Source organism: Polypterus senegalus, chromosome 18 (assembly GCF_016835505.1).
Source record: "Polypterus senegalus isolate Bchr_013 chromosome 18, ASM1683550v1, whole genome shotgun sequence".
NCBI lineage: Eukaryota > Metazoa > Chordata > Cladistia > Polypteriformes > Polypteridae > Polypterus > Polypterus senegalus.
In genome coordinates, this window is record NC_053171.1 from 22525040 (window position 1) to 22550958 (window position 25919).

Below are 25919 nucleotides of genomic sequence, written 5' to 3' on the forward strand. Positions count from 1 at the left end.
TAATTGCATATAGCTAGAAAGACATCAGGTATTAGCTACTTAGAGCTCACACAAAGGAATAGTGTGATCAAGAGAGTCCCTGGCTCACTCGTGCATGGAGCCTGCAGTATAGAGAAGAAATAAAATAAAAAAATAGATGCAAGTAAAGTCAGCAGACAGACGAGATATTAGTGAAGACACAAACTTCAGCATTGTAATAGGAAAATGCACACTATAGCCACCCCAAATGTTCCCTTAATACAGTAAATTAACTCCTTATGTTTCATAATCTCCAAGTATTTAAGTTGTTCTATCAAGCAGTGAGATGCACAACATTTCCATTCTGGTCTATCTGTTTATTACATCTCTAATTCTAAAGCTGTTTAACAATTTCCCACCTTATTACAATGTTGGTTTTATATGTTCCACCACCTAAGTCACCAACACCTAAGTCAAGATAGTATAACAAATGTCACACAAGAAATTCTCTTTACATGCATTTTAAACACGTCGTGAAATATCGGAAGGAAACTACTGCATTAAGAAGAACACAGGTGCCATTAGTAAGAGCCCATTTAAATTATTTATACGATGTAATGGTGGTGCAGCAACATGAAAAAACAATTAGGCTTAATCATGTCATCATATTTAAAAGGTAACTGACATGAACAAAGTTGAAAAGGTAGTTTAAAAAAGGAGTACATAGTGTTGTATCTCTGGGTGCACACCGTGTAATGGTGACTTTACACATTTGTTTAAAATTGGCCAAGTGCAAGTTAATAGTTGAATGTTGAGCACATATGGATCTTAAAAAGAAATGCTTTAAAGTGTTATCAATCAGTGTGCATGTTCCAATTTTGTTTTTATTGATAAGTGTTTATTTTTTAATTTTATGACGTAATTATTTTTATCAAAAAAAATAAAAGATTTGTATTCCACTTTAGATGCTATAAGATGTAAACATGTTGCCATTTATAAAAATAAATAAATACAGAAATTCTTGAAAACCTCTAATAATCAGGGTCTGAACTCCAAGCCTGGGAACAGCTTGTGTACTTTGCATGTTCTCCCCAAGTTTCTTCAGGTTTTCCTTCCACACCTTAAAAAATGTCTAGCTTAGGTTAGGTGGAAACTCTAAATGGTCAGCAGTATGGAGGGGTGGGAGTTAGCGCTACAGCACCTCATGCATAGAGCACTGCTCCCTGGGACCACTGAGCGGTTATATACAACTTACAAAATTTGCCCATTAGATGGATAGGAAAATTGATGTCTTTATTAAAAAAAATAAAAAACAAAGCACTGGTGTGAGACTACACGATCTGGATTTGACCTACTTTATCCTATAAATAAGAAGCATCAAGAAGAATTTCTTAGTAGGTGGACGCACTGAATAGCTATAAACATTAACACAACATTATATGATTTCCATGAGAATTAGAGTCACTTTAAATCTAAAATATCTGCAGTATATTATATAGCTTAATTGTGACATTTCAGTATTATATAAATGCGTAATCACAGTTAGGCATGTGAGATGTACAAGATGTTCATATTTCCTTTAACATAATATGATGATTGACTTGCCTTTAGTATCCAAACTGAAACATGTATGGCCAGATTACGGTACATATTACAAAAGTGTATTTGTTTTGAACTCTACAGTCCCTGACAAAAGTCTTGTCGCTTGTGTACAAATTGACCTGAAGTGCCGCTAAAATATATTTCTAACCAAGACTTTGTTACAAGAAATGGGTCATTTCAATCCCATCAGCTTTTGTTAATAATGTTTCAGTGCAAAACGAAACTGACAAAAAGTATTCTAATATTCACTGCTTGGTAAAGCCCATTGAGTCAATTTTTGGCAAGACATAAGTGTTGTCGCCTTGTCATATGAGCTTCACCTGTGACTAATAATGGATCAATTAGGTCTCAGGTGTGTATAAAAAGAACCCCAGTACACTAGACCTTCACATCAACTGCAACTAGACCTCTGCAAACATGCCTAAGATTCACCCTGAGACTAAAGTGTTGATTATCAAGAGCCTGAAGACCAAATCCACTGCTGATGTGGCAAACACCTTCAATGTGTCTCAGCGTCAAGTTCAGAGGATAAAAAAAAGATTTGAAGAGACTGGAGATGTTTTTGACAAGCCCAGGTCAGGAACAGCCCGCAAGACAACTGCTCGAGAGGACCGTTTGTTGGCTCGAAAATCCAAGGCCAGCCCATTTTCCACTGCAGCAGAGCTCCACGAGACCTGGTCACCTGAAGTCCCTGTGTCAACCAGAACAGTTTGTCGGATTCTGTCTCGAAATTGCCTCCATGGTCGAATCAGTGCCCATAAGCCAGTACTAAACAAAAGACAATTGAAAAACCGTGTGGCATTTGCCAAGGCCCACAGCCTGCTAAAAGGATGGACGCTGGAAAAGTGTCAGAAGGTGGATTTTTCAGATGCATCTTCTGTTGAATCACACCACAGTCACCGCAAATATTGCAGGAGACCTACTGGGACCAACATGGAGCCGAGATTTACCCAGAAAACAGTGAAGTTTGGTGGTGGCAAAATCATGGTCTGGGATTACATCCAGTATGGGGTATGCGAGGGATCTGCAGGGTGGAAGGCAACATCAATAGTCTAAAATACCAAGAAATCTTAGCTACCTCTTATATTCCCAACCATAAAAAAGGCCAAATTCTGCAGCAGGATGGTGCTCCATCGCATACTTCCATCTCAACATCAAAGTTCCTTAAAGTGAAGAAGATCAAGATGCTCCAGGATTGGCCAGCCCAGTCACCAGACATGAACATCATTGAGCATATGTGGGGTAGGATGAAAGAGGAAGCATGGAAGAGGAAACCAAAGAATATTGATGAACTCTGGGAGGCATACAAGACTGTTTTCTTTGCTATTCCTGATGATTTCATCAATAAATTGTATGAATCATTGCCAAACCGCATGGATGCTGTCCTTCAAGCTCATGGAAGTCATACAAGATATTAAATTTGGATCTCACAGCACCACTACTTAATTTGCTGACATATTTTTGGATTTGCAGTAAAGTTGTTCATTTTCTGTATCGGCGACAAAACTTTTGTCTTGCCCAAATTTGACCTTTCTGTCTTGATTAAATGATAAATCTTTTTTCAGGAAACTAATTTATTTCAGTGCATTAAACATCATTTGGGAGGGCTTTAGCTTTTCATATGAGCTATTTCTAACACCAGTTGATTAATTAAAAGTCAGGTTAATAGCACGAGTTTCTACAAAATAGAGAAGCGACAAGACTTTTGTCAGGGACTGTAGTGTGTATGTTTACATCTTACAGTTTTTGAAGACACACATCTGTTCTGGATGCTTTGTATAATGTGAAGTATTTTTTTTATAATCATATTAGTATATCACAAAGCTAGCCACTAGATTAATGTATTGATATGAACTTCTCATCTTCTATGCCTCATATGTCTTATTTGTGCATTTTCAATTCATTTATGTTAATGAAATACCCCTAGGTTACTGAAATTATAAAGAAAATGCAAACTATATTTAAATAAACACACATACTCATATACAAATACAGTTTTAGTTAAAGATTCCTGTAACATCTATCAATGACTTGTTTGATATTTAAAATTCAGTTAAGTTCCTTCAAAACATTAGTTGTTTTGGTTGTTTAACTTCACGAGAATCACAGAAGTCAATTTCTTGGTCTTACCTGTTTGATTCCTAAACCTTTTTCATGCATGTAGCCTAGGTTGAACATGGCTTGTGCGCTGTGTTGTTGTTCTGATGCCAGTCTATAATGTATAACTGCAGTCTCGTAGTCAACATCTGTGCCATAGCCATAAAAATGATAATCACCCAGTTTTATTCTGGCCACAGTGTATCCTGTTAGTAAAATACAAAAGATAAAATCTTAATGCATCTATTAATTTCTGAAACTCTTTACTCCATTAAAGGGTTCAAAATATTCCACAGCCTATCCTTGCAGCACTGGATACAAAACAGGAATCAACTATGGAGACTACATATCAGCTCAAAGCTGGGCTCCATTCATATGCTCACACCATGCCAATGTAGTTAATCTAATGATTACTTTTTCAAGGTACAGGTGGGAGCTGAACACCCAGAGAAAAACTATGTAGTCACACAAATGGACTAGGCCAGAAAAAAAAAATCAGTTTCTTGGAGCGCTGAGGCAGCAGCTGAAACAACAATTTATGAACATTTTGAAGGAATATTAGCTGTGGGTATATCAGTGTTCTACTAGCATGTTTTATAAAATAATCAATTCAAAAAAAACTTTTATTTTGTGGAAAACACAGTGATGAAAATTAGAGAACAGTAAGCACTGTAGCCGAAAAGAAAATGTTTGGAGGGTTACAGGTTTCAATAATTAGGACGAAGTATAGAGGCCCTTGCTTTGAATGACTTCAGCACATCTGCGCCCAGAGGACGTTACTAGTTTCTCACACTGCTCTGATCTGATCTTGGTCCGCTCTTCTTCCAGTGTCTTCCACATTTCGACAAATGTAGTGGTTTCTTAGCCTCACTTTGTAGCCAAGGATTTTCCAGAGATTCTTGATCAGGTTTAGATCTAGCCTCTGGGCTAGCCATTTCAGTATTTCAATGTTGTTAGCTTTCAGCAATTGCGTTACCTGTTTTGCAGTGAGACGGGGGCAATTGTCTGGCATGAAAAGTACAGTATGATTGGGAAATGCTCGCAGGGAAGAAACTGCAAGTTGCTGAATTACTGAACTCTGGACCAGTTCTCTTTTGTCCATACAATGCGATCCTCAGCAAAGGTTAGTCTAGCCTTTTTGATTCTTTCTGCTAATGACAGGCTTGTTCACTGCAGAGTAGGTTTTCAGTCCAAATCGTCACACTAGAATTACCAGAGCCTTCGAAAAAACTTGTAGATCCATCCCACCTTAAATCGCTTCGTACTTCTCTGTCCGTGTCTTTTGTCCTGTAAATGTGTGGATAAACAGCAAACAGTCTGCTATCACATCCCCCACCCCACACAGTTTTCTCAGCTTAAGTCTGTTTACCTATGTGTCAGTTGTTTACAGTTGTATAGAGTGGGAAGTCAAGCAAAAACACCTTTTACAAATACTATATCGTTATTTGGAACACTTGCATTTCATGTGTGTTCTGTGTCTACAACGATTTATGTAAACACATCATTAAAACAGAAACGTTTTTCATGTTTTAGTAATAATTGACAAAATGTAGACATGAAGTGTATAATGTGTGAAGCCTGAATTCCAAATATCAAAGAAACACTTTCACAAAAGGTACAAATATAACAGAACAAGTGGGTTTTTATTCAAAAATATAACTGCAGAAAAAGAACTCGCGTTATGGTGCAACATTGACACGCATTTGCTACGACTGCTTCAGTGGTACAACCTTGCTCCGATGCAGAACCGTCGTCATGATCTGAGTTGACCTTTGTTATAGCACGTCTATGTGAAAACAGCAGTGTATGTAGGGTTTGGTTGGGATCGTGAATGTGGCTGAGAGAATAAAACTGAATTAAAAAAAAAACAAAGCTAACCTTTACAAGTATCATAAATTACACCGGCTGTTACAGACTGGAGTCAAATGTATGTTTTTATTCTAAAATAGTAAGAATATGTGCAGCTCACTTCTCAAAACGGACTCGTCCGGGATTGAACCGGTGAAGTTTTGATTACCAGTCAACAGTGGATACTGTTGAGCCACCGAAGCAGTCGTAGTAAATGCGTGTCAATGTCGCACCCCAACGTGGGTTCTTTTTCTGCAGTTATATCTTTGAATAAAACGCACTTGTTCTGTTATATTTGTACCTTTTGTGAAAGTGTTTCTTTGATATTTGGAATTCAAGCTTCACACATTATACACTTCATGTCTACATTTTATCAATTATTACTAAAACATGAAAAACGTTTCTGTTTTAACGATGTGTTTACATAGATCGTTGTTGACACGGAACTTGTTCCAAATAACGATATAGTATTTATAAAAGGTGTCATTTTGCTTGACATCTCACTCTATACAACTCCAATCAACTGACACGCAGGTAAACAGACTTGAGCTGAGAAAAATGTACAGGGTGGGGGTGTGATAGCAGGCTGCTTCCTGTTTGCTGCTTATCCACACATTTACAGGACAAAAGACACCGACGGAGAGGTGCGAAGTGTTTTAAGGTGGGATGGATCTACAAATTTTTTGTGGGCTCTGGTAATTCTACTGTTAAATGGCGAGACACTGTATGCTGAGACAGACCCTTATACCCTGTGAAGTGTCGAACTGGTGAGCAATTCCAACTGTAGTGTTGAACCAACTCCCTATTGGGAGTGTCCACATTATCCTGTCCTCTTCTGCATTTGTCTTACGTGGACAAACAGCATTTTTGCTAAATACAAAATTCTAAAAGTACTGAAAAGCTATGATCATTGACAGCCTACACTAAATAATTCAAAATTCATAACAGTTTAACTATGCCTCACCTTGTGCAGCAGCTCGGTTCCAGTGCAGCAAAGCTCTAGGATAAGTCTCATTTTCACTAAAAAGTTTCACTTCTTCTGCTTAAAGCAAGGAGATTAAGGAAAAAGAGAAAAAAAAAAACAAAATTACCTTAACACCAATACATTAAATCAGGTATTTACAGGCAATATACTGTATAATACACATATACAGGTACGAATATGCACAGAAAAAAGGAATATATCTAACAATATCATAAACTAACCTTACATCATTTAAATTCAAATACGATACTAAAGACATGCAATTTTAAAGTATTCTTCAAATTTTCTCACATCAGTTTTACTTTGATTAATTAACCGAATACTTACTCTGGTCCAGTATGAAAGCTACATTACTCTGTGCGACTTCATAGCCTTGCTCAGCCAACAGGAGGTATTGGACAATTGCAGAATCAGCATCTCCATCCTTGTAGCTGCTGTATGCAGACATCAGCCGCTCAGACCAGCGTCCACGTTCGCACACATTTTTAAACAACTGTAAAAAAAAGAGGAAAAAAAAAAGATTTGCTGAAAAATCCATAAGTAACCGATACACATTAAAACCAAACTGAAACTCTTCATTAAGACCAATATGTGGAAATGAATGTTTGGATTCAAATTATCTGGATTAAAGAGCAATGTATACAATGCTAGTTCCATACAATATAAAAGTCTACATTAATAATACTCTAAAATGTAACACAGAAAGACCTAAGACGCTATGCAACAGGCAAAAATCAGCAGACTATGCAGGCAAGAGGGTGAGTGGTCACAGTCAGCCAGAAGATTAACAAAGTCAGATGTTATTCCTTTAGCACTCAGGTCATCAATTTGACCCTTGACTGCTAATAACTTAAGTAGTTATTGCTACCAATTGTGTGGAATTTTAGAGTTCGTAAACAACATACATAAAACAATAAAAGCAGGATGCATCCAAGGATGTAAAGAATCTGATGCCGAGACTAAATTGAATTCTCATGCTAACCATGGATTGCTCACTTTGTAATGCGCAGCAAACCTAACTTGCTTGATCTGAGGTAACATAAGTGGGACAGTAAATAAAAAAAAAAATTTTTTTACTGTCTCTACCTTTACCAAGTTTATATAGGGGACATGTATAACAGAAGGTTGTATCACAACTGGAGGATACATCTTATATTCAAAATATGGTAGCAAAATATTCAGTTGAATTACTTAAGCAGCATCTAGGGTCATAGCATTATAATCTTCAAATTGTTGAATGTATTTTATCCCTTCTGTAGCGTCTTTGAGCTGGATAAACAGCTGGAAACCACCTGCTATATCCACGTAACACTGCTCAGTAATGTGCAACCATGACAAGAAACAAATAGGCATATTTTACTCTACTTCAAAATTTCAGACATCAATGTTCTTCACTACAGATGTTGTTAAGAAAATGAAAGAACAATAGAGAGCACTATGAAAGAAAAAGTGATCAACCCCTGGGGTTTAAGGCCAGAAAAGACACAGAAATAAAAATGTGTGGATCCCAACAAAACGGATTCATGTTGGTTTTTAAAATAACTTAGTTGTATTTTGTCAACAACATAAAATCTATACAGACAGAAATTACAATTGCAGTATAATTACAGCAACAATAGAAACACAATCTTTCCAGGAATGATTGCGTTTTTAACAAAAATATGAAGCCACTTCAGGAACAGAGTTTGAGACACCTAGCTTATGAACTGTTTCAGACAAGTTCCAATGCCAAACAGCCATCTTTTGTGAAGCTGGAAAGTAGGGCAACCAGCATATACAGATATTTTGCATTATAGCATTAAGTACCGTGTATACTCGCGTATAAATCGAGTCTTGAAACCCGAAAAAAATCGATCATAAAAATTAGACCCCAACTTATACGCCCATTCAAAAAAGCAACACTTATTTTTTTTTCTTCTTCCCTCCTCCAAACTCGCATCAGGTTCTCAGAAACATCGAATTTTATTTAGCAGCACAGTTACCAATTCCTTTCACTACTTCAATGACGTTTAATTTAAAACCAGCTTCATATTTTCTTCTGATCGAACACTCCATCGTAGATAAGGGATGCTCTTATGATAAAGGTGTATGAGGGTGTGAGATACAAAAAACACGAAACAGTGCAAATGCCACTTTGGAATCGTTCAGGTATTACCGTGTGGTCATGCAAGCACAATTGAGAGAGACAGGTTAGGAGCACAAACTGATACAGAGCATTGCCACACCCACATAGAAAAAAAAAAAGTTTGTGTGCTCCGTGGTTACTCTCTCAGGTGGGCGTTAGCATATCGTAATCCCTTGTACCAACAGAGTTTTTCACATTCGACTTACACGGCCAACATTATAAAATACCAGAAATTATACTGTAAAATCAAGTCCTGACTTATCCACGAGTATATACAGTAAGCCTATAATAGAAATACCAGTGAAAATGAAAACCTTTACGATCAATTAGGATTTTACTAAATTTACTAACATTATATTGCAATTTTGTTGAATTTTTCTGCTTACTACAATTTCTTCATGAGAATACCTGCAGTAAATATTAAGAAAACATTATCTAAAAGAATTAAAATGCATATTTATTTAATAATAAATTACAATGTACATAAAGTTTTCAATTAGCATCTTACAGTATATTGTGGATAGTGCAAGACAAACTTACTTCTACTGCAGTGTGGCAGGACCTCATAACTCCAGTTCCAGTTGCATGCATTTGTGCCAGGTTATAAAACGCCAGTATATGCCCTGCTTGTGAAGCCAAGTTGAAATACTTCAATGCTTGTTTGTAATCTCTCTTCACACCAATTCCCCCTGCCATGAAAAACAGCAGTAAATAATAACTATTTTAGTGAGCATAATAAGTCACTTTAAATTAAAGGTAACTACAGACATGTTTTATTAATTTTAAAAAATAAATAAATAAAAAATTTCAATAAATATTATATTTTATTTAAGAATAAAGTTATTGTGTTGTTCTGTATGTACATATGCCACAAATTGCCTTCATTATTTTGAAAAAAATAATTCATAAAGACACACAATGGAGGTATTGAGGTTAAGTCAGTGAACATGAAACTAGAAGTTGGTTTTCTGATTGTTAAACATGTATTGGAGCCTTTTTTTTTATAATTATGCACAAAAATAGATTAATAACATCCCTCATGGTCGCTAGTCTACAGGAGACATTAAAATAAGACACTCACTGGATTGCATACAAAAGACAAACTCAAAAATTTGTTAACCACATAAAACAATTCCAGTTTAAAAATGTAACATGTCAAGTTATGGTATCAGTGGTAGTGGATGAAGTGTGGGAATGGTCAACGTTTTCTACACACACTAAGTTAAAGAGTTTATATCATTTGTGACGGACAGCAGGGGTTCTTTCACTGGTTGGGATGCCCTTTGGATGGAAGGACCGAGAGAGAGACAATACCTCCCCTGGGACACAACAGGGCAGCCCCCTGGATTGCTGCCGGAAGTTAATTAGACACCACCTGAAGCACTTCTGCGTGTGTAAAACAGGCCGCCTCACTCCGTTTGAGGAACCAGAGTCAGGAGGTACAACACTTCTAGAGGCAGCAAAGAGATAGAGAACCAGTGGGACAAAGAAAGAGAGAAAAAGGGACTGAGCAATAGTGGTGCTGTTGCTGATTTGTGTGCTGTTAAAGAGCAAAAGAAAAATAAACCGTGTACTTTTGGACTTGAGTGTCTCCGAACGACCTTCCACACATTCTAAATCTTTGTGTGTGTGTGTTTATATGAGAGAGTGAGAGAAACACTTATACATCTCAGTCTTTATAAATAAACTGCATATTTTGCTGACTCTGCAAAATACAAAAAAATATATACAATAATACAAGACACATTTTTGTTTCTCAACTCTGTTTACTTATTCACTGCAGTGAGATTAGAGGCGTTCTTACTGTAGTACATTGTTCCAAGTTGAAGCTGTCCATCCACCCAGCCTTGTTCAGCTGCCTTTTGGAAGTACTTCAGAGCTAAATCATAATTCTTTAAAAGCAGAAAACAACAAATTGATGCTAATTGCTTAAACAAACAATGGCTGTAGTTTGGCTAAACATTTTTTACCTGTTAGGTTTACTTGTTTAAATAAACAATGATAAATATTAACAACTCTGTATTACATAACTGATTAGTCTGAAGAAAAATAAAAATTGCCATTTACCACTGGAACACCTCGTCCATACAAATAAGCCATTCCTAGTCCACTTTGTCCAACTGGATTACCCTTTAAAAAAAAAAAATAAATTCTGACCTTGTATCACAAATATGAAGAATGTTTTATAAGCAGTTTTTAAAACAGATACAGTCATTTAAATACCATAAATTTAGAAACTTACAAGGTATCTAAACGTGAACTGTGCTAATATAACATGCATGATAAATGGCATTAGAATTAATTTCACCAATTTTTCACTAGATGATAGTATTTTCTTTAAACAACATGGAATATGTAAAATGCATGTCTGGCGGTGCATTTAATAGCAACTGCTAAGAATATATAGTTGGTTTACTGCCACCAGTATCCATTCTAAAAGCATAAGAAGGCTGTGTGCTTCAATATAAGCGAATGTCATATAGTATTCAGTTAAGCAAATAAAGGCAACGTCTCTCCTGAGGTAAGTAAACCTCTCCACAAGGTCGACATTATCTCAGCAGAATAAACCGTTGTTCAGAATTTAGGCATCTATTGAAGTTAAGGACAAAGTTTACACCTAATTTGGCATTAGCCGGAAAATATAAAATGCTGGATTATAAACATACATTCTTGAAGACGAGCATAATACCCAACATGTTTAACAAAAAATAACTTTACACCTGTTATTGTTAATTAAATGTGTGTTACATGAAGTTGAGTCATTTCATACTACTTACTAATTCTGCAGCTTTCTTGAAGTATTGAAGGGCTGTCTCGTTGTTTTGAGGCACAGCATCACTACCTTCAGAGTACATCTAAACCAAAATAATTTTTAAAAGTTATACATAAACATCTGTTGTTAGTTCACTCAATGTGGATATGGAAGAGAAAGAAAACTTCTAGATCACATTTTTTTTTTATTTGACTTTCTGCAGCAACAAATTCAGAAAGTCAACTCCACTTTGGACTTACATTAATGCAGCCAGCAAAAAAAAGGCATGATGATAACTCAAGGTGATACTACCACAGGCAGTAGATGTTCATAACAATGTACAGTACAACTGACTGATACGTCAATGCATCACTAACATAAAACCACTGATGACAATAAATTTAAAACAATCTGTTAAGGCAGCAAAAATCTGTATATAACAGAAACAAAAAATAAAGAAATAAAACCATACAAAAGTGAACCAGCCAGCTGATTACAGCCTATAGGGTGTACTGATCTAAGTATTTGACCACTTTGTATGTTTTATGCAGATGTTAAATAGTTCTGTGCTATGCTTTACAATGATGCGAAATGAATGGATATGCACCTTGAAATGCAGAGAAATTAAATTAACATGAATTATCAGACAATGAGGGCGGCACAGTGGCGCAGTGGGTAGTGCTGCTGCCTCGCAGTTAGGAGACCTGTGTCTGCGTAGGTTTCCTCCCACAGTCCAAAGACATGCAAGCTAGGTGCATTGGCGATTCAAAATTGTCCCTAGTGTGTGCTTGGTGTGTGTGTGTGTGCCCTGCGGTGGGCTGGCTCCCTGCCCAGGGTTTGTTTCCTGCCTTGCACCCTGTGTTGGCTGGGATTGGCTCCAGCAGACCCCCATGACCCTGTAGTTAGGATATAGTGGGTTGGATAATGGATGGATGGATATCAGACAATGGAGGCTCAATAAATAAACCGGTTAATCACACCATAACACAGTGCATGTTTAAAGAAAAAACAATTAATACATTTACTAATAAATCTTATATAAATCACTTGTAACGAAAGGATTAGTGTTATTTTATTAAATATGTAGGACAACAAGACAAAAAAAAAATGACCATAATGTGCCGAGAGAAAGAGAAAAAATCAAAATCAACCTTTCCCAAAAAAGCCATTGCGTGTGTGTTTCCAGCATCTGCTGCTTGATTGAAGTAATCAAAGGCTCTCTGTAAAGTAAGTAGCATTTTACTGATTATAATACCAGTTAATTAAAAGTACACTTATACCAATTTACTTGTAATAAACAGAAACAAAATATGCAGAGATTTAACTAGTCAATTAAAATAGTTAAGCCAGAAATTATATAAACAATGCATCTCTAAGAAATTATACCAAGATATATTCAGAAATAATTTCAGCAATTCTCTGAACTCCTTTTACTAATATGAAAAGGCTCAAAGTTGTGTAAACTTAAACCAACTACAAATGCACTGCTGACATACACAACTTCTTGTTACTGCAACTATTTTAACATATGTAAAGTAACAAGGGAAACAGAACACTACTAAAGTATTCATTTCCTTTTATTATTTTAATTTGGTAACAATATGTAACAGAACCATGTGGTCAAGCTGCCTTGATGGCATAAATGATTTGAGTGAATAATTCCAGTTTAAAATGTGTAAGTCTACTGTCAGCTTTATTATATGTCATTTGAATCCTTGTATATTCAGTAATTATACTTCTCTTCAAGTTATGCAATTTCTGTGCAATGCATTTTTGTTTTAAAGGTTCTCATATTTCTATAAAGCACAAACAGTGCAAGATGATTTTTTATATACTGTATTTAAAGAATATTGGAAAAATAATTTTCTTCTAATACCGCATGATTTTGCTCAACTCCACGTCCTCCATGTAAATGTAGTTGTCCAAGTCCAACCTGAAAAAGAAATATATTATGAACAAAAGCTGAACATATTGAAAGTAATTCACAAAATACATAAAACTGTTGAAAAGACAAATGAAAATAAACTGTATAGCAAAAGTGTGGATTCAGTTCAAATATTCATCATTTGGAGTTGTACCTTAATAGATTTTCATTCTGAAAAGCCCAAAAAACACTGTAACACATTTGTAAAACACAAAAATATCTTAAGACTCTCTAGTTAATAACTGTTTATATTTCAAGCTCAGCTGAAAAATAATAAACCTAGCTTGTAATGTTTTAAGTGGTGTTTTTTATGGTTTCAAATGGATTGTGATTTTGTAACAAGAGCACAAAATGCAATAAAGTTAGGATATTTGAAACTGCAGCTTCATAGCCCAGCCCACTCATCGGTACAAACAGACATGTATGTAATGACTATGGAATTGGATTTTGATCAACTTCAAGTCTGATGGGGAATTTCAGTTAACTAAATAAGTGACCTTCATCAAGAAGAAAAGAAAAAAAAAAAAAAGTTTACTATACATTGATCAGCCACAGCATTAAAACCACCCGTCTAATACTGTGCAGGTCCCCCTTGTGCCAAAACAGCTCTGACTAGTTGAGGCGTGGACTCCACAAGACCTCTGAAGGTGTCCTGTGGTATATGACACCAAGACACCAGAAGAAGATCCTTCAATTCCTGTAAGCTGCAAGATGGGGCCTTCATAGATCAAACTTGTTTTTCCAGCACATCCCTCAGATGGTCAATCGGACTGTGATATTAAATTTAGAGAGTAAATCAACACCTTGAACTCTCTGTCATGTTCCTTAAATCGTTCCTGAACAATTTGTGGAGTGTGACAGGGTGCATTACACTGCTGAAAGAGGCCACAGCCATCAACGAATACCATTGATATGAAGAGTTACATGTGGTCTACAACAATCTTTAGGTAGGAGGTAAATGTCAACATCCACATGAATGCCAGTACCCAAAGCTTCCTAGCAGAACATTACTCAGAGCACATTGCCTTCTTCACATGGCAAATTGGAAGAAATGGCAGCAGGATATGCTTAATTTAGCGACACCAAACCACCTAACCTAAATATCTTTGGACCAGAGCAACTGGAGGAAACTCAATTGCACATAGGAAGAACATGCAGTCTCCATGTAGGAATTTCGAGGGATGTGAACCTGTCTCCTTGTTGAGAGGCAGCAGGGCTACTACTGCATCGACATGCCACCTATAAAATATAATGCCACTCTTTTAGAATACTTTAACTGGACATTTTCTATTATAAATGTCTTTTGGAATCTCAAGAAAAAAAACATTTCAACAACACTGTCAAAATTAGTACTACAGTATATTATTATTATTACATTTTCCTGGAGCAGGCCCCTATTACTGATCCATACCAAAGGCTGGTTAAAAAGAAGGCCAGCTTCACCTTGTCAGACAGTAGACAATTTTTTGTTATAAAGTTTCAGTTGCTACCCACTCCTTTACTCATTTTGGGAAGTTTAGGAAGCTATTATACAACTAATAGTGAGATTCAAGGACTAAAGAGGTGTACTGGGGATGTACTGTACTAAGAAGATGATTAATATTTAATTCATGTTAATAGCTGCAGGCAAACTTGCTCTAACGGTTTCACTACCCATGCAAATAGGGTATACCATTTAACGCTTAGGTGTTTCATATTTTAGGAAAAAATGTCATATTCTTGTTATTATATTTATTCTTTTTTGCTAACCTAATAAAGGTTTTTTACGTTTTCAGTAACTCCAAATAAGACCCCAGTGAGCATTCTCTTCCTGTCAATGGGTTTTGTTACTTACAAGTATGTGATAACCTCTGCGGGTTTTTTTTAGAAAAGAACTATTATCAACACATCAAGTTAAGATGGGAAACATCTGTAAACTACCATATTCAGATGTCTCCACATATATTCTTTGGGGTTTATATCTGGGCTTTGGCTGAGATCACAAACTTGTCCTAAAGTCACTCCAATGTTGTCTCAGCTATATGCTTCGGGTCACTTTTGTGTGGAAAGGAGAACCGTTGTCCCAGTCTGAGGAGGCATGCAGTCTGGAGCAGATCTTCTTCAAGGAACTCTCTGTATTTGTCTGCATTCATCCATCTCTTAATTTAAACCAGTTTCCGTGTCCCCATTTTATAATGCTGCTACCACCATACTTCACTGTAGAGAAGGTTTTAGCCAGATAATGAGCAGTGCCTGAAGTTCTGCACAAAGAGCTCAGTTTTTGTCTCATGCTTTCACAGTCCTTTAAATGCCATTTGGAAAGTTCCAACTGGGTATTAGCAACTCTAAAATAAATGCATGACTGATTGTTGCTAAGATGGCTGTCCATTTGAAAGTTTCTCCCATTTCAGCAGAGGACATCCGAAGCACTGTTAACCATTGGGTTCTCGGTCACTTCTCTGACCAAGACTCTTCTTGCCCAGTTACTCAGTTTGGCTACACAGCCAACTCTAGTTTGGAGGTTCCAAAATGTCTCCATTTCACAATTATTGAGGAGTCTGTGGACTACAATAAAGTTCTAGATGCACCTCAAGGAGACTTAAAGTAAAGAGGATGCACCTGATCACAGTCTGAAGTGCTACAGCAAAGGGTCTGAATACTTAACATGAATGACAGATTTCAGTTTCTGAATTTTAATAAATTTGCAACGCTTTCTGAAAACATCTTTTCACTTTGTAATTATGGGTTATTGAGAGAAATGTGTTGGGCAAAAATGCCAATATTAACCATTTAAAATTAAATCTACAAAACAATGAAGTGAGGGGATCTAAACAATTCCTGAATCCACTGCTATTTAAATTAAAGTCTGTATCTGGAAAGCAGTTAAAACTAAGTAACTAGTAGGAGACTACTTTAAAATTATACTCAACAATAAATAAAAAATGTTTTTGATCTACTTAAAAACTTAATTGTTTTTGACAGTTTCAATTTTTAAATGTAACTTTTCTTGATCTGTAAAATGTAACATTAACTTTTGACATATAAACACATACAAACAGACAAACAATAGTAAACTTTGAAAGGTATTAGTTACCTGAGCTTGCACATCTCCTTTTTCAGCTAAGAACTGGTAATACTGGATTAGATCTTCCTCCAACATGCCACTAGCCATCCCTGGGTTTTCAGCTTCATCAAGCAGTCTAATTCGCTGAACCACACTTCCACCAGTAAGCGAGATGTCACTTGCCACTAAAGAAGACACAAACATGTAAGCAACTCTTTTGCCCATACTGGATGCATATTACCAACTCATGAAATTATCTCTTCTCTAAACCAGACCTTTCCCAGTACAGGATTGCAGGCAGCAGAAGCTGTGCTACAGCAACATACTGGAAGACAAAGAAACCAACCAATGCACTGCAGGTCACACTCTCTCACACATACTCGGCCAACAGACTCATAATCCAAGTGATTTGGTGTGTGGTGGGTGTTGCAGTGCACTATCAGCGCATGCTCCCAACCTGTTACTGATAAATTTTATGATCACTACAATCATAATGCCTAATTTCCAAAATGAACATTAAATTAAATATGAAACAATTTTGTTACACAAACTATAAAACAATAATGGCACTTATTTACCCCCCACACCCAAAGATATTTTCATTAACAACAGACATAAAGCAGTAACTTTGTAATTATAAATTAATTTTTAACAATATCAACAATTAAATATGTTGCTAATAAGGATTAATTCTAACAGAGACATAAGAAGCAAACAACAAAAATTGCATTACCATGATTTGCCACAAGTCGGTAATGTGTCAATGCAGATTCACAACTTTGGGGAACACCAATTCCTCCCCAGTATCTGTATCCCTTTATAGAATCAAAACACACAAACATTACATTTGCATTTATGTTAGCAGCTAGTTTACATGAATTTAGTACTTATCAAGTATCTTGCATATACCACTGAGGCCTCCATTCTTAGGTTTCTCATATTAATCTCTAACGGCCAATATAGTATAGCATGGACCACATATCACATACTGAAAGAAAACTGGTGTGGATGGCAATATAATTTTAGTAATTTAAATCATCATTTTGAACTTAACTTGTGCTGTACAATGGCAGTGAACTTTTCATTTTATTTATTAGCTCTTCAAAAAAGGTAACATAAGGCACATTTTTCAGCAGAAATCAGTATGACAGAGTTGACATATTAGATTGTAAAACAGAACTAAGCAAAGTTATCTTACTTAGCAAAAGAGGTGCTTGAATGTTAGTGAAACCTTTACATTTTTATTACTGCATAAATTCACGTGAATTCTTTCTTTCACATGAAGCCTGAAAACCATGAGGACTGATTTAGATAATGTATGTTAGGTAGAATGCCCTGCGGGTGCCAAGCTGTCTTGTGGCCTTGGAACCCCTGCAGATTTTTTTTTTCTCCAGCCCTCTGGAGATTTTTTTTTTCCCCTGTCCTCCCGGCCATCGGACCGGCAAGGCAATTCAAAGAGAAAACCCCTTCCAGGTAGGTTGGACGTAATCTTCTTCATAAAGCTAGTTGGCTAATTTATCATTGTGAGCTCAGAAATACCATACATTAGTACATACCAGCAGTGGTCATCTAACAAAAAAATCATTCTAAGAACAGGCTATATAACATTCTGGAGGTCATAAACAACCCTGGAGTAAAACCCAAGGATGTGCAGGCCTCTGTCCTATTGGCTAAAGTCACTGTTCTTAAGTTCACCCCATCAGGAATGCACTGTAATAATATAGTACATAGAAGGATAGCTAAGAGAAAGCCACTACACTCTAAGAAGAATTTTAATTTCTGTTTAAGATAAGACAAAACAACAGATACGAACAAATAAGTTGAAATTGGGTGAAATGAGAAGCATTACATTTGGCAAAAACCAAACAATGCATTTCAGCATAAGAACCTTATCTCAACTGTGAAACTGTGTCATGGTTTATGCCTGTTTTGCTGCTACCGTACCATAGACACTATGACATCATTGAATGAATAATGAATTCTGGATTGTACCAGAAAATGTTACAGCAAATTTTAGATTATCCATCCATTAGCAGCGCTCAGTAGAAAGTAGGTCTTACATAAAGATAATGGCACTAAACATGTAAGTCAGCCTACCAAAGAACGGTATACTGAATGTTTTACAATGGCATAGTCATGGTCCATGACTTAATTTACTTAGAAATGGGCAGGACCTGAACAAGGGCGTTCATGCAAGAAAGCCCACAATCGTCACTACATTAAACCAGTTATACACAGTAGAATTGACCCCGATTCCTCAAAGCCAATGTGCAGTGTCACTGTTGCTCAAAGGGGCCACACTACTTACTGAAAGCACAGGTTCAGATACTAAGACAGACATTTAATGTTGGATCATTATGACCAATGAATGAATGGAAATGTATAACATTTTGTGTGTTATTTGAATTATGCTACATTTTTATTATTTACATGATGACCTGATTATATATATGGTAAATGTATGTAAAATTTTAAAAAAATCCTTAAGGGTACGCAATTGTTCTAGTACCACAGATTTTATTTTGTTTTGTGAATTGTTATCATCATTGGCATAATCATTAAGATACACATAATTTAATCACAGAGTAACTAGACAAGCTTCTTTTATTTTCTTTGTATGTTTGAAGAATTTCCAACAAAGAGTACATACCCAGACATTTTCAACAGGATACATGTAAGTAGTTCTAAAGTAATTTGGGCTTATGTCAAGAAAAGTTTAAGAAATACAGTATAAAATATAAAGGAACATCAGCGTCATTAACTTGTGAATCTGAATAAGCTGTTCAAAGGAATCCGATGAAGAAAAACAGCAGAATGTGAATACAACTTTCTGTGTTTTTGGATATTTGACATTTAAGGACCACACCAAATAATATTACATTTTCAGTTTCCCATTCTGCCCGAACTGGCAGTTTAACTCTTAAAGCTGTATGAAATGGCTACTGTAGCCCAATACAGTACAATAATGTAAAATAAATAAATAATTGAGAAAGGAGGCTTGTTTTAGAAGTTTTATTTTACTGTGTTATATAATGTCACTTATAGAAATCACATTCCCAAAGTTATCACTAATCATCCCTGGGATTTCAAAGTGTTCCTTTCTCAAAAAAATTGTAAAAAAAATTGCATTCTTATTTATATAATGTAAAGACAGTCTCAAAATGCAATGTTACATCTTAAATCTGAATGCAACCACTTATTTGTACCTTACATACAAATGTTGTTTCTAGACATTTACTGTTTGGTTTTCCTTCAGTAAGATAATCTCCAAGTGAAACTTTAATATAATAACATACCAGAATCATATGAGCAATCAAGTTTCCTCCAAGTGCTCCAAAGGTGTAATAAACCAATGCCTGAAAAACATTGTGAACGTTAGTGTAATGTTAATATTGTGCAACTGTTAATGCACTCCTTCATTAACCAAATCACAATATTGTAGATAAATACCTTTGCTTGGCTTGAGTTCACACCAAGGCCTGTACCATAAAGAAATCCAAGTGCCTAGAAAGAAAATAATTACACTAATAAGACAAGGTGCACATTTTCTAGGTTCTTGGAAAAGATGGGCATTCAGGAGTCAATTAATCAATTGCTTGTCTCTCAAGAAAACTTTGCATATCATAACAAACAGCAGAGATGCAGCCCTTAGATTCCAAAACTGAATACTCTTCAAGCCTCAGCTGATATGAAGTTCATGAACATCATGAACATAAACATGGAAACAATGTTTGATGGCAAACTATTTGTTGTTAAATGGTTCTGCATCATTTAATGCCTACTTTAATCCCAAATTTATTTTTGTTTTTTGACTGTGTATCTACATTATCTGCAATATGAGAAAAATCATCCAAACTCCTGCTACAATCAAGAACTATCCATGAAACCAATTAGAAATTCAGTTTAGAGGATGGACTGTTGAAGGCCTGAATTAAAAATATGTTTTTTCATGTGAGAAAGACAGAAGTTTTGAAAAAGGCAGTTCTGCTCACTAGTCACGGCAGGTAAGCAAATGCCAATAAGAATTACACAGGACTCTGTATATGTGACAGGAAGTGACCTATGACCTCTGAGAAGAGAAAGAAAATAAAAACCATTACATTCAACATGGAAACGTTCTTCTGAATGAAGCACTTCTTTTAGAACACCATTTCTATTTTGAGCAATTAAATTTGAAGCGAAATAGCTATGAATTTGTAATAACTTGTTTTACAGTACATAAATATTTCTATAAAAATTAATCTAAGAGAAATTTACCTGTTTGAGTCCACCAAATTAACAAATAACATTCTTATGCTCCAAATATACAAACAAATAACAATCACAATACAATGTTCTTCTACTTATATGAAATAAATAAAGAAGATAAATTGATACAAATGTACAGTACACCATATGAATAATATAAAAACCCACTTTGGAATTATGAACTTGGTTTTTGTGCCAAAAATGCCAGATGTCATTATTGTTGGGAATGGCTTTAGGTAAAGACTATGTTAAAGAATCCTTAAAGCTACTCTTGGCCATAGTAATTGTCTTGCTACTTTATTAAGTCTAAATATATTTTCCCAATTTAAATCTAAAATAAAATTATTACAACACAGAAGACTAGTTTTTGTCTTGGGCTACTTTCAGCCAGGATAAGCTCCAGTGTCCCATGATATTTTATTGTGAGAAGTGACATCAAAAAATTGGTGGGTGGATTTTACTTTAATTTCACTACTTGGAAAAGTGTTCATGTGTTACAAGAAAAAGGTATACAGAAATTAATAAAATCAGCTCTGTGTTGAGACCAAGCCTGACTGATTTACTTAAAATACAAGAACACATACCATCTGAGCTTTAGGTGAGCCTTCAATTGCAAGTTTTTCAAAGATTTCCTTAGCTTGATGAATATTCTGTGTTAAATAGTCTCCAAACAACATGGCATTGGCCACTTTCTCCATTGCTTTAATGTGGCCCATATCAGCTGCTTTCATCAGAAGGTTATAGCCTCTTAAGAAAAATAAGACAAGAGAAACATGAAATAAAATATCCTGAATTGTGTGATACAGTGGGTAAAAACTATCAAGCATGTTTACAACAGTAATAGTAATTTTCTGTGCAATTACTTAAGGTCAACTTTATTGTCAAATATACAATGAAATGAAATTCTAATACTTTACTCCAACAGATTTGTGACACTAGTACAATACTAACAAAAGACCAAAAAGACAATAAACACAATTATATACACTAAATACTACTCATATTACAATTTGAACAGCCTGTAGATTCATTGCGAGTGTGATTTTGCATTTTAGAGCAGATTCATTTACAGAGAAAAAACTTTCAGTCAGATACCGGCTTTACAGGTGTGGATGCGGACGCAGCTTTGCACGAGTCTCATATCCCATGGTAACAACCTTTATAGCTGGTTAACTGCAAATACAATCAGTTCACTTCCCAGCTGGCCTTTTTCTCTAACAGACTCTATACAACTGATGGAAATGCCTTTGAATTCTTTTAGTTTCAATGAACTCAGGACTGGAGTCAAATGAGTAAAAAACTTTACCATGTATGGTGTATGTCATTAAAGAACTCCAAATTATTCCTTCAAGTTCAAGAATAAAGTGTGTTATTTGTGCAACTCTAAACCCGGTATGCGACAACATACATACAAACGTAAAAACACACATCATGCATTTGTCTCTATCAATTGCTGTTACATTGCCTTATTAAGTGAATCAGTGTTCATCTTTTCTATTTACACTGCAATTGTGCACAGTTATTTACTAGCAAAACAAAGACTTGGACTTAAAAGGAAAAAATGAAGACTCATAGACTAATTGTATCCTACTTGAATGATCAGCTTTTTAATAAATGTGCAACTCTAGGCCATACTTGTCTGTCTCCATCCTAAATCAAGAAAAATGTAAAACCTGATCCAGATTCTTCACTTTGCTCAAAGCTGCAGATTACAATAATTAAATGTTACAAATATTTAACCAAAAATCAATCAGATGCCACTCTTTTTCTTATTGCTGGTATTGTACAAACACAATATAGTATGCCTGGTCAAAAGGTTTGCAAGTCAGTTCCAGTTTAAAGCAGTGTCAGATAACCTGGGTAAGTTGGTCTTTTAAGAAGATGATAAAAGTACAACAAGAAATGTGTATCAATACTTCAACACCTCAGATTTTCAAGCCCTCATTAACTGAAAAAGCTTGATCTGGTATATATTTCAGAATTTTGTCATGGAGCTCTAACCGATTGGCTGCCCATTTACATTGGCCAACTGGGGATCTGGAAATTGGCTGATCACAAAGAATTACTTTATCAGCCCCTGTTTTTCTAAGCTTTACAGTAATTGGAATCACTCTTTTATGGGAGGTCATTACAGCAGTTGAGTGAGAGCACATCTTTCTTCTGCAGCAATCTTATTGTAAATGGAGAGCAGTATGACAGAATACCAGATGATAGGAATATTACATTTACAATAAAAGAAAATGGAGCAATAAACTAAGAAAAAGGAACTGAAGGGATAGTGCTGTTCCATTAGACAAACAGCATGGAAAGCTACTTTAATTAATTCAGGCCTTTTTAATTAAAGGACAAAATAAAAACAGACACTGCTTGTCCGAGTTTGGACAGTGAGCGAGCTTATGTTCAGTACAGCAGTCAACATTTTCAATTAGAAAAAGATAAAAGAATTTAAAATTGCTGCTTAGCAAACAATATGCTTGCTAGATTAACAGCAAAATTTGCCTACTTTACTTGTACGCTTGTTAAGCGTGTTAATCTTATCAAATGTTTATAAGATGTTAATCAAGAAGATATAACTTCTTTTTTAAGGGTTTTATTATGTTTGTGTGTCATACAGTATACATTTTGGAAAGAAACAAGTACTACTTTATTAAAATGGCAATTCACATTTATAATTACCCCTCAGAATAAGGAGTGTCTAGCTGGTACACTGTATTACAAATAAAATCTTGTACGAATAGTAAATGTATAATTTAACAGGAAAAAGCTGTAGCACAGTAAGAGGATAACACTTTTAAAACCAACAAATGCATGTATAAGCATCATGTTTAAGCAGTATTTAACTGCCAATATCAATTAATGTTTAAAAATATACTTTATATATTTTACTGGTACAAAATGGTGAAAATTACTTTTTAAATTAAGCTATAAGCAGATAAGCACATCATAGAAGTATGAACAGAACAGTATGACAGCTTGTAATTATGAGAAGCATTTTCTTAAAAATGCTTAAAAAGGTTAAAAAACCTCCCCATGGGCTCACCACCTATGGGAGGGGCCAAGGAGGTTGGGTGCAATGTGAGTTGGGTGGTGGCGGCGGGACCTTGGCGGTCTGATCCTCGGCTACAGAAACTGGCTCTTGGGACGTGGAATGTCACCTCTCTGAAGGGGAAGGAGCCTGAGCTAGTGCGAGGTCGAGAGGTTCCGCTAGATATAGTCGGACTCACCTCGACGCACAGCTTGGACTCTGGAACCAATCTCCTTGAGAGGGGCTGGACTCTCTACCACTCTGGAGTTGCCCCCGGTGAGAGGCGCCGAGCAGGTGTGGGCATACTTATTGCCCCCACTGGAGCCTGTGCATTGGGGCTTACCCCGGTGGACGAGAGGGTGGCCTCCCTCCGCCTTCAGGTGGGGGGAAGGGTCCTGACTGTTGTTTGTGCGTATGCCAACAGCAGTTTGGAGTATCCACCCTTTTGGAGTCTCTGGAGGGGTTGCTAGAGGGCATACCTTCTGGGGATTCCCTCGTTTTGCTGGGAGACTTCAATGCTCACGTGGGCAATGACAGTGAGACCTGGAAGGGCGTGACTGGGAGGAATGGCCCCGATCTGAACCCGAGCGGTGTTTTGTTATTGGACTTCTGTGCTCGTCACGGATTGTCCATAACGAACACCATGTTCAAGCATAAGGGTGTTCATATGTGCACTTGGCACCAGGACACCCTAGGCCTCAGGTCGATGATCGACTTTGTGGTCGTGTCGCCGGACTTGCGCCATATGTCTTGGACACTCGGGTGAAGAGAGGGGCGGAGCTGTCAACTGATCACCACCTGGTGGTGAGTTGGCTTCGATGGTGGGGGAAGATGCCGGTCAGACCTGGTAGGCCCAAACGTGTTGTGAGGGTCTGCTGGGAACGGCTGGCAGAGTCCCCTGTCAGAAGTAGCTTCAACTCCCACCTCCGCAGAACTTCAACCACGCCCCGAGGGAGGTGGGGACATTGAGTCCAATGGGCCATGTTCCGTGCCTCTATTGTTGAGGCGGCTGACCGGAGCTGTGGCCGCAAGGTGGTCGGTGCCTGTCGTGGCGGCAATCCCCAACCCGCTGGTGGACACCGCGTGAGGGATGCCGTCAAGCTGAAGAAGGAGTCCTATAGGACTTTTTGTCCTGTGGGTCTCTGGAGGCAGCTGATAGGTACCGCAGGCCAAGCGAACGCTGCTTCGTTGTTGCTGAGGCAAAACTCGGGCATGGGAGGAGTTTGGAGAGGCCATGGAGAAACGGACGGCTTCGAGGAGATTCTGGTCCACCGTCCGCGCCTCAGGAGGGGAAGCAGTGCAGTGTCAACACCGTATATGGTGGGGATGGTGCGCTGCTGACCTCACTGACGCTAGGGTCGGTGGGAGGAGTACTTCAAGACCTCCTCAATCCCACTAACATGCCTTCCAATGAGGAAGCAGAGCCTGGGGACTCTGAGGTGGGCTCTCCCATCTCTGGGACTGAAGTCACCGAGGTGGTCAAAAAACTCCTTGGTGGCAGGGCCCCGGGTGGATGAGATACCGAGTTCCTTAAGGCTCTGGATGTTGTAGGACTGTCTTGGTTGACACGCCTCTGCAACATCGCATGGACATCGGGACAGTGCCTCTGGATTGGCAGACCGGGGTGGTGGTCCCCCTCTTTAAAAAGGGGGACCGGAGGGTGTGTTCCAACTATAGAGGGATCACACTCCTCAGCCTCCCTGGAAAAGTCTATTCGGGGTTCTGGAGAGGAGGGTCCGTCGGATAGTCGAACCTCGGATTCAGGAGGAACAGTGTGGTTTTCGTCCTGGTCGCGAACAGTGGACCAGCTCTTCACCCTTAGCAGAGTCCTGGAGGGTGCATGGGAGTTTGCCCGACCGGTCTACATGTGTTTTGTGGACTTGGAAAAGGCATTCGACCGTGTCCCTCGGGAATCCTGTGGGGGTGCTCGGGAGTATGGGGTACCGGACCCCTGATAAGAGCTGTTCGGTCTCTGTACAACCGTGTCAGAGCTTGGTCCGCATTGCCGCAGTAAGTCGAGCCCGCTTCCAGTGAGAGTTGGACTCCGCCAGGGCTGCCCTTTGTCACCATTCTGTTCATAACTTTTATGGACAGAATTTCTAGGCGCAGCCAGGGTGTTGAAGGGGTCCGGTTTGGTGGACTCAGGATTGGGTCACTGCTTTTGCAGATGATGTTGTCCTGTTTGCTTCATCAGGCCGTGATCTTCAGCTCTCTGGATCGGTTCGCAGCTGAGTGTGAAGCGGCTGGGATGAGAATCAGCACCTCCAAATCCGAGAGCATGGTCCTCAGCCGGAAAAGGGTGGAGTGCCCTC

At 37.4% G+C, this 25919-nt stretch overlaps 1 protein-coding gene across 2 annotated transcripts in view; it reads right to left on the reverse strand.

Annotated features, from left to right (window-relative positions):
- sel1l (SEL1L adaptor subunit of ERAD E3 ubiquitin ligase) overlaps nt 1-25919 on the reverse strand; it is a 51729-nt gene that overhangs the window by 13111 nt on the left and 12699 nt on the right. Inside the window, exons 6-19 of one of the 2 annotated variants that reach the window (XM_039741230.1) lie at nt 21167-21329; nt 19785-19838; nt 19631-19690; nt 17068-17149; nt 16365-16519; nt 13244-13300; nt 12519-12587; nt 11393-11470; nt 10683-10745; nt 10420-10507; nt 9156-9304; nt 6818-6983; nt 6470-6544; nt 3691-3863 (exon numbers count right to left, since the gene is read on the reverse strand). In XM_039741230.1, the coding sequence (XP_039597164.1) occupies nt 3691-3863; nt 6470-6544; nt 6818-6983; nt 9156-9304; nt 10420-10507; nt 10683-10745; nt 11393-11470; nt 12519-12587; nt 13244-13300; nt 16365-16519; nt 17068-17149; nt 19631-19690; nt 19785-19838; nt 21167-21329 (1432 nt within the window). Of the gene's footprint in view, nt 1-3690; nt 3864-6469; nt 6548-6817; nt 6984-9155; nt 9305-10419; nt 10508-10682; nt 10746-11392; nt 11471-12518; nt 12588-13243; nt 13301-16364; nt 16520-17067; nt 17150-19630; nt 19691-19784; nt 19839-21166; nt 21330-25919 lie in introns of both variants that reach the window. The other variant, XM_039741229.1, reaches the window with a different exon arrangement.